The sequence below is a fragment of the Rattus rattus genome, chromosome 7 (assembly GCF_011064425.1).
Source record: "Rattus rattus isolate New Zealand chromosome 7, Rrattus_CSIRO_v1, whole genome shotgun sequence".
NCBI lineage: Eukaryota > Metazoa > Chordata > Mammalia > Rodentia > Muridae > Rattus > Rattus rattus.
In genome coordinates this window covers 5,186,216-5,201,165 of record NC_046160.1, presented here as the reverse complement: position 1 = coordinate 5,201,165, position 14,950 = coordinate 5,186,216, and the positions used below count along the sequence as shown (strand labels likewise).

Genomic DNA, 14,950 nt, shown 5'->3' with positions numbered 1-14,950 from the left:
TTGCCTGTGAATTTGACCAGAAGGACTGAGGAGGCTGCTCTAGGCATCAGTGGACTCCGTAGCTGCCGGCTTCGAACTCTGTTCACGTTTAACGTGCTAGGACACGTGGCTCGGATAACCATGGGTCTCTTAAACCCTGGAGTTTTCTCATCATTGCCACCATCCACATCTTCCTTCCCTCTCTCTCTTATTTTAAGGGTTGTTTGTTTTTGTCTGACAGAGGTTCTCGCGTAGCTCGAGTGAGCCATAACTCATTGGGACACATAGGATGATCTTGAACTGATTCTCCTGTCCAGCTTGTCCTTGGGTTAGCGAGTAGAGGTCTCACATTTTACTTTTTCTTCAACAAGAATACAGGCAGACTGGGAAAGGTTAACCATTTGTTCTAATTTACCTTCATTTCAAGAGTGTTGCAGAGCCATGGGCCATGTTTGGTGGGGTGGAGAAGGGCCAGCGATATAGGGTTTCCACCTCCCAGGAACCCTGTCCAAAAGGAGACAGATACCGCTACTCACAGAGCGAGTGCGTACCCAACAGGAAGTGCGGCGAGGGTGCCGAGCATATTGGCTGGGCTGGGCTTGACGGTCTATATCTGCACTGCACGGGTAGGGGCTGCTTCATCTGTTCCAGGACTGGCTAACGTATCACCCCTGCTTTCTGAGGAAGAAGACGACCGTGCGATCTAAACTCCCCAGGCCTCCAGAGTGCTGCTTCCTGCTGCGGAATTTCTAGCAGGGTCTGGGGTGAGCAGCCAATCAGGATTGCAGAAGGTGCTCTGAATCCAGAGCACTTGGCAGCAAGGAAGGAGATCTCGGCCATTTGGAAGGGAGAAGGGAGAGGGCTGTGAATCAGGGTTTGCGTTGATCTCAACTGTAACTTTCCAGAAAGCTGGGACACCCAATTCCAATAAAAGCTTCCTGGGTATTTCTGGAGGCATCGTGGAGGTGCTGGGCTGTGTGGGTGGGTGTGGCTTTTCTTGGTTTGTGGAATTATATTTTCTTACGGATAAAAACTTCCATCAAATTTGTGAGCCAGTGTCTGTCCGTGTGGGGTGTCCTGAGCTAGTGAAGGCACAGGCAATGCCGGGGCCAGGCGACGCTCATGACTAAGGGACGCAGCTAAGACTGGGGCAAGGCTGCTCTGAAGCAATGGGAGAAACAGGGCCACAAGCAGGGAATCTCATGCAGGACCGAACTTTTCCCACCATGCCCAGTGGGGGAGGGGACAGTACTGTGTGCGTGCGTGTGACAGATCTAAGAGTTCATTTTACCTGGTTTATTTTCACTCCAGCAATTCTGGCTTGGCCAGTCACCTTTACGTCCAAAAGTCCTTAATCAGGACCAGGACAGGATCCATCTGACTCAAAAGCCAGAGACTGCACTGCCAGCCAGGGGAGTCCCAGATGACAGAGCTGGCTCTCCAGCAGCACACCTGTCAGCTCCGGTGAGATTAGGCCGCTGGCCAGGCACAGGGACCGGGAACATGTTCAGTTCTACCAGCCACGGGGATGGGGTTAAGGAAGGAGGATCTGGGAGTGTGGGTATAAGGGGCACAGCTTGAGGTTTCCCAGTGGTTCAAAGTTTTCATTCACTCATTCATTCACTCATTCATTCATTCACTCACCCATTCAATCATTCACTCACTCACTCACTCATTCACTCATTCACTCATTCACTCATTCCATTCATTCAACATGGTTGGCTAGGTGAGTACTTTGTGCCAAGCACCCCCTTCATCATGGTCACTGAACACGTCGATGCTGACCTGGTCATGGTCACTTTACTGAGTGTAGTGGAGACCAGCACAAGTTAGAGAAAGCTGCTACCCTGGAAAAAGAATGGACAAATAACAAGACATGTGCTAGGCCATGTGCCAGCTTTGGGCATACTCTGGTCTGCCCAATGCAAGTTTATATTAGAGCTGGGGAGGCTGGCACTGACATCAGTGATTAGCACGAGGCTGATGGCTATAGGAGGGTTTCATGCCAAGCACCTTGAAGAGTAAGTTCAATGGGTAGGAAATGGGGAGCAAGAGAAGGTCTTCCAGGGGAAGGGAAGGGAATGAGCGATGGTCCTGAAGATTGCTGAGTGTCTGGAGCAAGCGCGGGTGGGTGGACGAGTTGGAGGCACAACGAGGAAAGGCAGCCAGATGTTAAGGCTGGAGAACAGACAACTGGTTTCTACATTGCCCGACAGTGGGGCAGGGTCTACCTTTAGGTGATGGGTGGAGAGCAGGCAGCCTTTGCTTCAGCACAGCCATGGAAGCTAACACAGAAGCACCAGATGTGTAGATGTGGCAGAGACCCAGAGGGACCCCCACAGGGTGGTGAGGCAGCCCAAGGCTCAGCAAGGCCAACGCTGGCAAGCTGCAACTGGATTTATCAGGCACACAGCACGGAATGTGCCCCTTCAACCTTTCCAGCAGCTCAGGAGCAAGAATTACTTTGTTTCGTCTTTGGCACGTGTGTTGGCTAGTTAGTCTTGTGTCAACTTGGCATAAACTAGAGTGTTGGGGTAGAGGGAGGCTCAACTGAGAAAAATGTTACAGACAAGCCTGCAGGTTGATGTCATTATGCAGGTGAAGGTAGGTACAGGATAGAACGAGGCTTGCCATTGGACGAGAAGGAAGGATGGGTGGGAGAAAAGTTTTAGAGAGGAGAGGAGACTGGAGCTCGGAGGAGAGCTCGGAGAGAAGCAACATGGAGGCAGACGTAAATGGTCCTCGCCATGCATCTCTACATAGATATAGGTTGTTGTGAATATTTCTTAAGGGATGGATTTCTATAGGCAAATTTATCTTATCTAGGTGGGCAGTCTATATCCTTATCAATTGGTTGCAAGTTAATTGTGTGGATGTGTTGTACACTGAGCATTTAACATACACCTGGTTGGGTTACAGTCTGTTGAGTCATGTTTTCACTAGATTATTGGGACTGTGAGCAGAGTCTGTGACAGGAAGCCGTGCTAGGCTATAGAATGCTTGGGGCTAGTGTGGCGTGGGGCCACGCTAGCACAGCCCGTGAACAAGATGTTTTGAGTCTCAGGCATGGTAACAACCCACCAAGGGGACAGCGTGTGAAAGTGGCTGACAGAGAAACGGAGCGCAACGACTTGCACGGAGTGGGAACTTGCAGGAACCGGTAGTGCACATTATTACTTACACCTCAACACAAGCCTGTAGGGCATTTCCTAACCAGCCAATGAGGCGGAAGGGTCAGCACATTGTAGGTGGACCCATCCTGGCTCTATAGGAAAGCAGGCTGAGCAGGCCATGGTGAGCCAGCCAATAAGCATTACTCCTCCATGGCTTTTATATCAGCTCCCACCTCTAGGTTCCTGCTGCCCTTGAGTTCTTGTCTTGACTTCCGTCCACCGTGTACTTTGATGTGTAAGTATGAGGCCAATAAACCCTTTCCTTCCCAGCTTGCTTTTGTCGTGGTGGTCTATCACAGCAATAGTAGCCCTAAGACAGAAATTGGTACCAGGAGTAGGGTACTGCTGTGACAGGTTTGACCATGAGGAGGATTGTGGAAAGTTTGGACTGGAAAAGCCACTGAGAGACCAAACCTTGGTGAGCTGCTCTGTCTGATCATGGGAGGTAAGAATGTTAAGAGAAATGGAGGATAAAGCTCTGGCTTGTGAAGTTCCAGAGGGAAGTTTGAGAGTCCCTTAAAGACTCTATCAGAGTCATTGCATGCTTTGAATTAATAATCTTCAGTTCTGGGCAACTGGACCTGAAGGGTCAGCCACAATTGACAAGAGACCAGAACAACTGATATAAAACCTTTGTGTTACTGGGATAATTGATATTGGTCAGCTGGAGCCCAGAGATTAGCAATGACTAAGAAGAGACCAGCATCACTGAGGTGAAATCTGGGAAGTGTTTTCCTTAGAGTCATCACACATAAGCTGTTCCAGAGGTGTCCAAGGCTGTTCCTCACTCAGCTGAGGTCTTCTACTGAGAGGCCAGGAGAGGCCACTGGGGAAGTGTAGGATGGTGCCATACGGGTGAAGGCAGGCACAAGATAGAACGAGGCCTGTCATTGGAGGAGAAGGAAGGATGGGCGGGAAGAGGAGGTGACTGATGGGAAGAGAAGAAGCTGCTGAGAGAACATGGGGGCTGATGTTAAGATTCCACTCTACACCTTTACAGGTTGTCATGAATGTTCTTAAGGGATGGATGTGTACTGGACTTTGTATGTCTAGGTGTGCGATTATATCTTATCAATTGGATCAGAGGTTATTGTGTTGTGTGTTCTTTCATGTGGCGATTTGAGTTCAAGAGAGAATGTGGTGGTAGAGACACTGGGTCACCACAGAATTGGGATGTGTGTTTCTGGCATGGTGGCAGCCTGTCTGGGAACTAGATGGGTGGAGAGATTGTTTCCAGGCTCAGAGAGAAGCCACCGGCAGTGTGATAGGAGATGGAGCAAAGGCAGGTGAGACACTTTGCTGACTGAAATTAAGATATCTAACAGATATCTTGGGGCATTGCGGTGTCGGACCTAGTGGGGGTAAAAGACAGCTTGTTTTTATAATTTTACAGCAACAGGGAAGGAGAGGGTGCAGGCTCAGTGGCAGTTGAAGGCCCTATATTGAAAGGGTCATGCAGGGTTGGGGATTTAGCTCAGTGGTAGAGTGCTTGCCTAGGGAAGCGCAAGGCCCTGGGTTCGGTCCCCAGCTCGGAAAAAAGAACCAAAAAAAAAAAAAAAAAAAAAAAGGGTCATGCAGAGAAAGTGAGGCTTGGAATCACGAAGAGAGCCTATGAGAGGCTATTGGTGAAAGTGTAGCCAGTTGCAACAGAAGACACCAGCATTCTGGAGATGCCAGTACCATGGGGTGACCACCAAAAACAGCAGTAGCAGTGCTACCACTGGAGCCTAGAAAGCAGTCTGTGTGCTATGGAGGACAGAGCTAGAGACTTGACCCATGCCCTTTGGAGAAGCTTAGGAGATGGGCGAGGATCCCAGACATTGGACACTGAGTTATTCACCCTGTGGGAGCTTGGTTTTGCTTTGCTTTGATCATGACTGAGCCTGGTTCTTCCCTCCTTAAAGTAAGAAAGGATTTGGCTTATTTTTCATTTTTATAGGAGCCTGCAGTTGAGAGACATTAGATTTCTAAAGACTTTGGTTTTTAAAAGAAGCATCTTAAAGAGACCTAATTTTTAATTGTTTGAATTTTTAAAGGCTGTAGGACTCTGTAAGTTTGAAAATGCTTTCTATTGTGACATCTTTACTAATGTGTGGTGTCGGGGATGAACAGAAAAGACATTTCTGTCTTCACAGTGATGTGTTTGCGCGTCAAGCTGAGAAAAGGTCAGCCATGCTGCCTAGTTCTATATCAACGTGACACAAGATAGTCATGGCAGAGGAGGAAACCTCGGTGAAGGAAAAGCCATCATAAAATCAGGCTGCAGGGTGTTTCCTTAACTAGTGATCGATGGGGGAGGGCCCAGCCCACTGTGGGTGGTGTCAGCCCTAGGCTGGTGGTCCTGAGTTCTATACGGAAGGAGGCTGAGCAAGCCATGGGAGCAAACCAGCAAGCCGCACTTGCCAACTTGCCTAGGTCATGGTGTTTTAGCACAGCAATAGTAAAGTGCGTGCTCATGGAGGCCTGAGGCCATCAACATATATTTCAAAAAAAGATGTTTGTTTGTTTACTTTTATTGTGCATATGAATGTTTTGCCTGTATATACCCATGTGCTACTTGGGTGTGGTACCTGCAGAGGCTAGAAGAGGGCATTGGGTCTTCTGGAACTGAAGTTGTAGGATGTAGTGAGCTGTCATGTGGGTGCTGGGCACCAAACCTAAGTGTTCTGCTGCAAGAGCGGCAAGTGTTCCTGACTCCCGAGTCGTCTCTATGTCCCAATCTCTTGTCCCCTCTCCTTAAGATAATCTTCGAAAATCCTTAAGAAAATCTTTGGCAGACCTGGAACTTGCCAAGGAGGCTACACTGGCTGGCCAGCAAGCACCTGTCTCTACCTCCCCACTCCTGGGATGTGCTCTGCCCAAAGCTGCACAGCCACTGCCCCTAATCGTGCTGCCTCTCTGATCCCTGGCTCCAAAGTGTGGTCTGTAGCCCAGAGGTCTAGACATAGCAAAGGGACTGTGTGAAATGTAGACCCTGAGGTCCCAGCCTAGACTACAAATAGAGGCTGCAGGGTAAGAACTCACTAGGAGATTCCTTCATATGGTACAGTGCGAGAGACATGGGGACCTTGTTTTTCTAGTCTATGTAGTCATCCTGAAGACAAGGGAGTGTAAAACTTGAAACAGTAAGGCACCGAGTTTTCCACCACAGTTACCTCAGAATGGGTCCTTTGAGACCCAGGGGAACCAAATAGAGCCCCTCCTCAGGAAGCACAGGTACGTTCAGTCATTAGTGACTTGCTGATGGGTGAGCCAGGAGTATAGCTTGTCCAAGCTCAAGGAAGTGACAGCCAAGACAGGGTCCGAAGCCTCCTTCATACAGCCACTTGCCATGAGAGGAGGTCTAGCTGCTTCCGTGGCCTAGAATTGGTAGTTGGCTATGGAATGGCAGCAGTTAGGAACTTCCCGGGATCAGAACCCTAAGCAGCCAAGTGCCAGCACGGGTGAGGGGCAAGGACCTTCACACTCCTTTTTGCCTCTAAAGGGCCTCCCTGCACTGCAGCTCAGCTTCTCTCAGTTTTGTAGAAAGTGAGATGCTGTAGCTTCAGGGTCTTCCACCTTCTACCTCAGCCCCAGCGGGATTGGCTACTGTGGAGCTCTGAGGCTGAGCCTCCCAGGGTGCACTCCTGGGGCTCCTTACACATCTGGCTGTGTTGGTTGATAGCCCTCCTACTGATGGGGTCAGCAGTACTGGACCGAAGTAAGGGGAGGGCCTAAGCACTCAGGGAAGACTTGGGGCTGGGACAACCCCAGGAACAGACCAATAGTCTTTGGCCGTCTCCTAGCTTCTCCTAATATGAGAAGCCTACATAGCAAGGCTAGGCCTATTGTAGCTGGGAACGTGGGGACTTTGACTCCAAGCCCAAACTAAAGTCTGTGGCTACCACCTGCAGATGAGGAAGTTTTACAACCTCTTCCCCTTCTCCCTCACGTAGAATCGAGTGCTCATTCTTCTAGAAGCCTAGGTTCCAACTTGGAAGAAGTTTAGCCTAATTCAGTCTTTGACTTCCTGCTTTGAGCAGTGAGTACAAGAGTGTGTAAGAACACTGTCCCCCACTCCATCCCTGTCCTTTCTGTGCGTGGGAAATTCATCTACCTTCAGCAATTCTGACAAAGCTTTGCTAAAGCTTGAGTTATCGATGCCCTTTGGACTTGCTATGGAGTCAATGTGTGGCCCCCACTGGGCCTTGTGTGAGATGAGAAATACATTTAATTTGGTCCTTTCCAGACCAGTCTTGGAAGGGCTCTAGGGCTCCTCGGAGACTTCAAGGGTCAAGTGTGATATTTTATGCCTGCAATTCTAGCACTTGGGAAATGAGTTCTAAGGCCGCCAAGGCCACATAACAGGTTGCAGCCAGCCTGGGCTACAGTTCATAGCAGGACTGTGTCTTAAGGAGGGGGAGGGTTCAGATAGCAGATGGCGTCTGAGGTGGTCTCATGGTTGGGGGGGTCTTGCCTTGATCTCCAATCAGCACGGCTCTGCCACAGTCTGTTCTTCTATAATGGGTTGCTGCCTGGCTTTCCTTGACAGGATGTTCTTCTAAATGGTTCTGGAACGTTCTAGAATGTCTTCATGGTACTTTCAGCTATAGAACTGAAGGGTATAGCTTTGCTCCATTCGGGGCAACTCTGAGCCATCAAGACTGGGCCTTGGGAAAAGTCATCAACACTGGGCTCCCAAGCGGCTGAGACTTGGAACAATGACAGACCATTCCCTAAGAGACAGGGAGGAGGAGAACCAGCTGTTCCCCTGTCTTAGCCTTTGACAACCTGCAACAGCTGTCTCCATCTGTTTCTCCTTGTCCTATTCTCATCCCGTGCTTCCCACAGGAAGCAGCAATGGCGGCTGAAGATGCCTAGTTCAGCAGGATCCTGGAGAAACCCAGTATATAGGTGGCCAGCATCCATGGAGCAATTAGCGGATGGCCATGAGGCTTTGTAGAAGCAGGAGCGAGCTCACCTCGGGGGAAAGAGCCAAGGATTCCTCCCTCCAAGATGGCTGGCCAGGAGCTGTGACAGCAGCGGTAGCACCCGCTGACTCAGCGATTTCCCTGCTGGAGACTCCCTGAGGAGATGCTCTACAGAAGGAGCCTGCCACACGCATAAAGAGGCTCATTGTGGCATTGCTCAAAATAGCCCAGGCTGGGAACCACCCAGCTAGCCTGCAGTAAGGAAGCATCGACTACAGAGAACAGCATGCACCTCTTCAAAGCCACATGTGAGGCCATGAGGAAACTCGGACTTGACATTGATGATACAATTCCACACCAGTCAGGACCTGCAGGTGTGAGAAGAGCAGCATGGGGGCAGTGTTACCTGTTCTCTGGCTCTCTTAAATAGTCACCGTGACCTGGGTCAGCAATAGGGTGTGGACGGGGGAAGACGAGAGAGTAGGACTGAGCTTCAAATCCAAGCGTATGCGTATGCGTTCCCCAACATCCTTCAACTCTGTCAAGGCGTCGCTTTCCAACAAAAACCACTTAATGAGAGAAGGAAGTGAGAGAAGGCGCTTTCCCCCACACTCCCCTTCTGGGACAGGTATGTCACTCCGGGTGTCAAAACCACCTCCAGCTACATAACATACATGTTAGAAGAAACCCTAATGAATTATGGTAGTGACATTTTGAGACCAAAATGTTGCCTCTGCAGCAAAAACCATTTTTAAAAACCCATGGTTTTTTTTTTTTAAAGGGGGGGAGGTAGGGTGGAGTTAGGACTTGTTACTAATCTTGTGGCCGAATAATTAAGTGGGCCTAATTCTGCAAGCAGCAAGCTAAATTATGCAGTGCCAAGAGCAACAACCCCGTACCTACACCATACCATCTCTGCCGGCATGATTTTAGCTTCACGGCTAAAACGCTCTGCCAGGAAACCTAATAGAAGGAAGCAAAAATATTTCTGTTTCGATCAAGCTGCCATTTGAGAAAGACTTTTAAATATGTTCTTCTGTATGTGTAAGTCTGACAGCAGATGCATAATTAAAGCCCTGGGGGAGAGCTTCCTTTTAATCTTTTCAAAGAAAACCAATAAAGCATCCTTTAAGATGTGAAGTGATGGATTAATACCCTTTGGATGGTTCTGAATTTCTGCAAGCCAGAGTGCTGCTGTTAAGAACACAGTCAGCAAACCAGCCACTCGGGGAGCGAGAGCCACTACCCTCATTGCCGGCACGCCGATCCCAGAAGACACAGATAACGATGCCCGAGGGCCACGCTTGCGTCTGCCACGAGTTCTGCTGCTTTGGGTGTTTGTTGAAAGGCGGGATTCAGATACAAGCACGTTCACATTAAAATACACTCAATTCCAACCCGCTAAGGAATATGTCACAGAGGGTACATGGGGGAAGTAGCAATTACCCAGGGCTTCAGATCTGTGAGAGCAATCAGGGTGGATAATTTAGAGCACAAAGTGGACTTCTTAAATGTCTTGCTTGAGCTACTCAAATAGATGATTTTTTTTTATACAGCCTCAGCTACTGCTGAGCGAGTGTAGGCACGTTTCCCCATAGGGTCTGTGCTGCGCGAACACGTGTGTGTTTACACAGTTGCAAAGCACCCAGCTTAGGATATGGGGCCCCTTTCAAGGGCAAACATTCCCTCTCACTGTGATGTTCCATCTGACCTTGAGTACACACGGACAGATCGAACCTTCCTGTGGTGCCTACTATTGGAGGGCAATTCTGTCGTTTTTGTTACCTCCCCTGAATCCCTGCTCTTGACAGCAAGAGCTTTCGGACTTCACCAGGACATTGCTGCCTCTTGTCTCTGACTTTCTGAGTTTGTATCGGCTCTTGCTTATCCAGCCATTTCAGGCCCATAGCTGCTTCTAGCCCATCTGCCTGTAACATCGGTGTTATCCTTCAGGTTTTTCTGAACTTACTCAGTTGCTGGCCTGACCAGCAAACTAGTCCCTGCCTTAGTGTCAGATTTATGCGTCCATACGTGCACACTCGCACACGCGCACGCACACGCACACACACACACAGACACACACACACACAGACACACACACAGGGGTGGGAACAGGGCAGAGCACATATAGATAAATATACATTATTAATATTTAAGTTTCACACAAGACTATTCCCCACTGCTATATGTGTAAAACTAGTGTAATATGTACCATACAAGCCCAACGCCGGATTGAGGTGAATGACCTTGTGTAGATCTCCTAACACTACACCACACAGACTTGACCAAAGGTCTCCTTTTGTGTTCTGGTCATCTTTAGTGAAGATGGCTGCATCTCAACTGCCTATGTTGGAATACGCTTAAAACCCCTGGCAAGTGGAACAAAGACTGATTTTTCAAAATAGAGCACTGGGCTTGATACACACAATACTTCATAGCTGTGGAATGAAGGGTTGTCTATACTATAAACCAGATAAACGACAAGAAGAGAAATTCTCTATTTCATTAGGCAGGATACAGAAGTAGACCCCTGAACTCCACATTGATGCACGAACCACACACACACCCTGTGATGATCACTGATCGAGTAAAGCCCAGAGCATAATAGTTTTTCTCTTCTGAGGATGAGACAGCAGACAAGCGAACCCTGGCTGAGCTGTGGTTCCTGCATGGTTGCAGGCATCAATGAGTTAGTAACAATAGCAACTGGACACTTAAAGAGAAGGACATATACAACTAGAAAAGGAACAGACATCGTAGGTCTCCACTGAGATCTTATCCAAATACTCTTTCCACCGAGAAGGTGGGAAGTATGACCATGTGGTTGGCGACTCAGCAGAACTTACTTGACTGATGTAAGAGGATCAGGTTAAACCACTATCCCCAAGCATTGCACCAGGACAGCAGTTGACAGAGGCTACTCACATAGCCGTTTTGATATCCCTGCAGAGGGCCAGCTCAGCCCCGAGCTATCCACAGGCTGGTACTAATGTCGCCCTGCAGATTTTGGAAGCCACATGCTAGGTCATTCATACCACAGCCACGAGCCTTGGTATAGCCTGTCCACACTGCCTCCTACATACATCCAAAACCACAAATCAAGAGAGAACACAATTCATTTCCGCTTGACTAGAGAACAGCCAATCCTGACTGAGACATGGAACGATTTTCAAACAAGCTGACTTGGTTTTGTCCACGAAGGCGAGAGAGAAGCCTGGGTTCAGAATCACCGCTTCTGAAGGGACAGTGCTCACAGGAGACACAAGGTGAGCATAGGCCACAAGAGTAGGGTCTTTGGGGGGGTGGGATTCACAGCCTGTGTGGGAAAAGAACACTGGCAACAGCTTTTGCTTATCTTGCCGTTCTATTAGGAAGCTGCTAGACCATGTCACCGGGAGAGAGACACCGTGATGAAGCATGTTCACAGGTATACCTCTCGGTAGAAGGGCCACAGGGGATGTTTACAAAAAAAAGTGCATGTTAACACTGAACTATAAACACATGATGTCATCCTCCAAGATTTAGCATCCTTAGTACTTTTAAAGCACTTAAAAAAAAAAAAACCCTCTAGTTGCTATAGCAACTCGATGCAGCTCTTAAAAGGGGATTTTTGAGGGGGTCATTTTATATCTTCAATCACCATAACAACATGATATATTTTTAAAGGGTATTTTTATCTAATTTGTATAGACTTCAGACTCAGTCCATATTTGCCTTTTCTATTTAAAACAATCAGATCAAACATGACATGGTAGAAAAATGATTGGCAGCAAGGAGGCACTTTAACAGAACATACATACATACATACTTACATGCATACATGCATACATACATACACATACATGCATACATACATACACAGACTATATATACACAGACCATACATACACAGACTACACACACACACTACACACAGAGAGAAAGAGAGAGAGAGAGAGAGAGAGAGAGAGAGAGAGAGAGAGAGAGAGAGAGAGAGGCGCCACGGGACATCTCCCTCTGTGCCTTTCTGGAACAAGCCTGCTGCCTCTCTCCAGCCTCCAGGCAGCAGTAGGTGGGTGGTGGGTAGTCTGTGCCCCACGCTCTGAACTTGCACAAGAAAATGGTGTTTAGAAAATTCCTCACCTTGAAACCCTGAAAGTACAGTCCCTTTCTTCAAATTTGCATTGGTAGAAGAGGATCTCTTGGGGTGACTAGTGTGACCAGCAAGTGCTTCTCCAATTCTGAGACTCAGAAAAGGAGTGGGTGAGACACAGGTAAGTCTCGTCAAGGTATGTCTTCTCCGCTCTGGACGCCTCAATAAGTGGGGAGAAGTGACTGTCTTCCACGATGCCAAACTCCGGGGAAAAGGAGTGGGTGGACAGAGTGGTGACTGGAGTAGCACCAGGACACTCCAGTCTAGATGGGGGGGGGGTCTCTCAAGAGTGTGCACATTTATCCCCGGATGTTATAAACGCGAACTGTTTATATCAAAGTATAATGTAAAGGCGACTATGTCCTGGCTGTCCTTTGGCACCACTATTGGTCGGAAAGGGGGAACAAAGACAAGAGGTCAAGAATTTGGAGAAGTTAGGGCCGTGTGAAGAGGAAAACCAAGGCGAATGGTGTAAAACAGTTAAGCGGAAGGGCTGGCTTTTGAATAACGGATTTTCTTTGAGGGGGTGGGGCAGTGTCAACAGGAGAGGAGGAAATTAAAACGCGGGGAACGGATGCAAAAATGGCTTTTGTAATCATTCCTGAGGACAGTGAGGCCTGGGTTGGGTGGGAAATAGCAGCTCTTGACATATATTCTCACACACGTTCTTACAGAGGACAATACTAAGGAGCCTTCAAAGTGCTCAGCTCCTGGTTGACACACAGTCAGGCGAGTGTTAGCTGATAGGAAAGAGACATGGTCCGTTCGGTCCACCCCGCGCTCCAAATGCAGGAAAGAAAAGTAGGAGGATGAGAGAGGACAGAGAGCGAGACAAAAGTAGGAAAAGGGTATCAGAATAGAAGTGGAGGAGCCCGGGGACGCCGGCCGGGTCTCCGATCCGTGGAAAGGGTAGCGAGTGACAGGTGCTCAGAGGAAAGACGCGCGGGTGCGCCGCTCACCTATGGTCGACACCACGGTGCCCACGAAGTAGAAGGCTCCAGGGAAGTCCCAGCGCGGGCGCAGCGCGTCGGCGCGGACCCCGGCGGCCAGCGCGGCCTCGTAGTGCCGGAGGAAGGCGCGCAGCTCCGGCTCCGCCACGCCGTGCGCAGCGCTGAAGTTGCGCAGCGTGGCGCCCCAGCGCGCCCGCGCCTCCGCCTCGCCCGGGCTCTCGAGCGCGGAGAAGACGGTGGCGCCCGCCACCAGGTAGAGGCCAATGAGCGCGGCCAGCAGCACGAAGCGTCCGGTGTCCTCGTTGAGGTGCGAGCGGCGGCAGCAGCAGCAGCAGCAGGAGGGGCGCGGCAGGCGGCGGCGGCAGCGGCGGGGCGGGGGCCGGGGGCTGCGGGAGGACATGGTCCGCAGCTCAGCCCCGGGGCTGGGACGGCGCTCGGAGCCGGGGCCGTGACATCCCCGCCGCAGGAGCAGGAGCGTGAGGATGGTGGCCAGAGGACAGGGGCTGCGGCGGAGCCCCTCTGCAGTCTCCCCGGAACCGGGACGGCAGGGCGATCCGCCTCCTGCCCGGCGTTCAGGCCACGCACCGGTCACCCGGCCCAGTGGACACCCGGGCTGGAGCGCTTCTCTCCGCGCCCCGACGCCTTACTGCCTCTCGCGGCTCCTCACTTGCTGCCCTCGGGCTCCGGGCTCCGAAGCTAGGCCAGCGCCGCCCGGTGGCCGGAGTCCACGGGGCTCCGGGCCGCATACTCCACTCTGGACAGGCCGCGGGCTGCGGTCAGGGTGAACCGTGGAGTCCGGACGCCTAGGATCGGAACACGGTGGCAGGGCACAGAGGGAGTCCTCTGGGGCGTCCCATGAGGCTGCTGGAGATCGGTCGCGCCTAGGCTCGGGCAGCGCGGGCAGTCCTCTTCCTCCCCTGTAAATGAGCTGGTGGCGTCGGCTTCCGAGCCTCAGAGCCGAGCCGAGTCCTCCGGGGAAGGCTCCCTTCCTTTCCCGGCTACCGCTGAGGAGCTACCCAGCACGGAGAGGCGGAGTCATCCGAGCCCGGGGCGGGGTGTTGGGGAGGGGTGAATCAGGAAGGGAGGAATGGGTGGAGAGTTGGGCTGCTGCGACGCCTCCGGGTGGTTCTGGCCGCAACAGTGCGTCCCACCGGAGCAGGTGTCCCACTGCCGTGCAGGCTGCCAGCTCGCTAGGAAACCGGTCCTCCCTTCCCTGCTCTTGGTCTCCGGAACGTCTTCCTTTCTCAAGCCACCGGGAAACTTTGTTCAACTTGGTGCTTTGAGGTCTCAGGGGCTGGGGGGCATCGGGAGCCAAACCCGACTTTTGATTCTCGGGCTCTAGCCTGAAGTTTAAGTTCCCTTTGCTCACCCTTTTGTTCCTGGATCCAACCGCAGCGCCAGGACTCCGGCGGAATCATCTGGGGGAAGAGATACGGTTTGGGAACCGAGAACAGGCAGCCTCTCTGGGCTCCGGGCGCGGCGGGAACCAGGGCGTCTGCTCCCCCTCCCGACCGAGCGACCGGCCGGCGTCAGCACCGCGGACAGCGCATCGGTGCCGCAGCCTGAGGGTGGGAGGCTCCAGGCTGCGGGGGCCGGGCACCGTGGGCGAGGTTGCCTACCGGGCACCGCGGTGTTCTCAGACCCTTCTCGCTTTCCTTTTTACCTCCAGAGTGTCACCCCACCCCACCCCGACGCAGGTGCGGTCGCCAAAACAGCGTGTCGCCAGGGTGCGGACGCTGCGGAATAGAGACGGGAGGAGGAGTCACGCGCAGGTGGGGGACTCAGGGCCACCAGAGCAGGAGGATC

At 51.2% G+C, this 14,950-nt stretch overlaps 1 protein-coding gene across 1 annotated transcript in view; it reads right to left on the bottom strand.

The window, feature by feature from the left end:
- Window positions 1-14,475, bottom strand: part of Kcnk12 (potassium two pore domain channel subfamily K member 12) — a 47,650-nt gene extending 33,175 nt beyond the window's left edge. Inside the window, exon 1 of the mRNA XM_032908712.1 lies at window positions 13,154-14,475. Coding sequence (XP_032764603.1) covers window positions 13,154-13,544 — 391 coding nt within the window. The 5' untranslated portion in view covers window positions 13,545-14,475. The remainder of the gene's footprint in view (window positions 1-13,153) is intronic.
- Window positions 14,476-14,950: the final 475 nt, after the last annotated feature.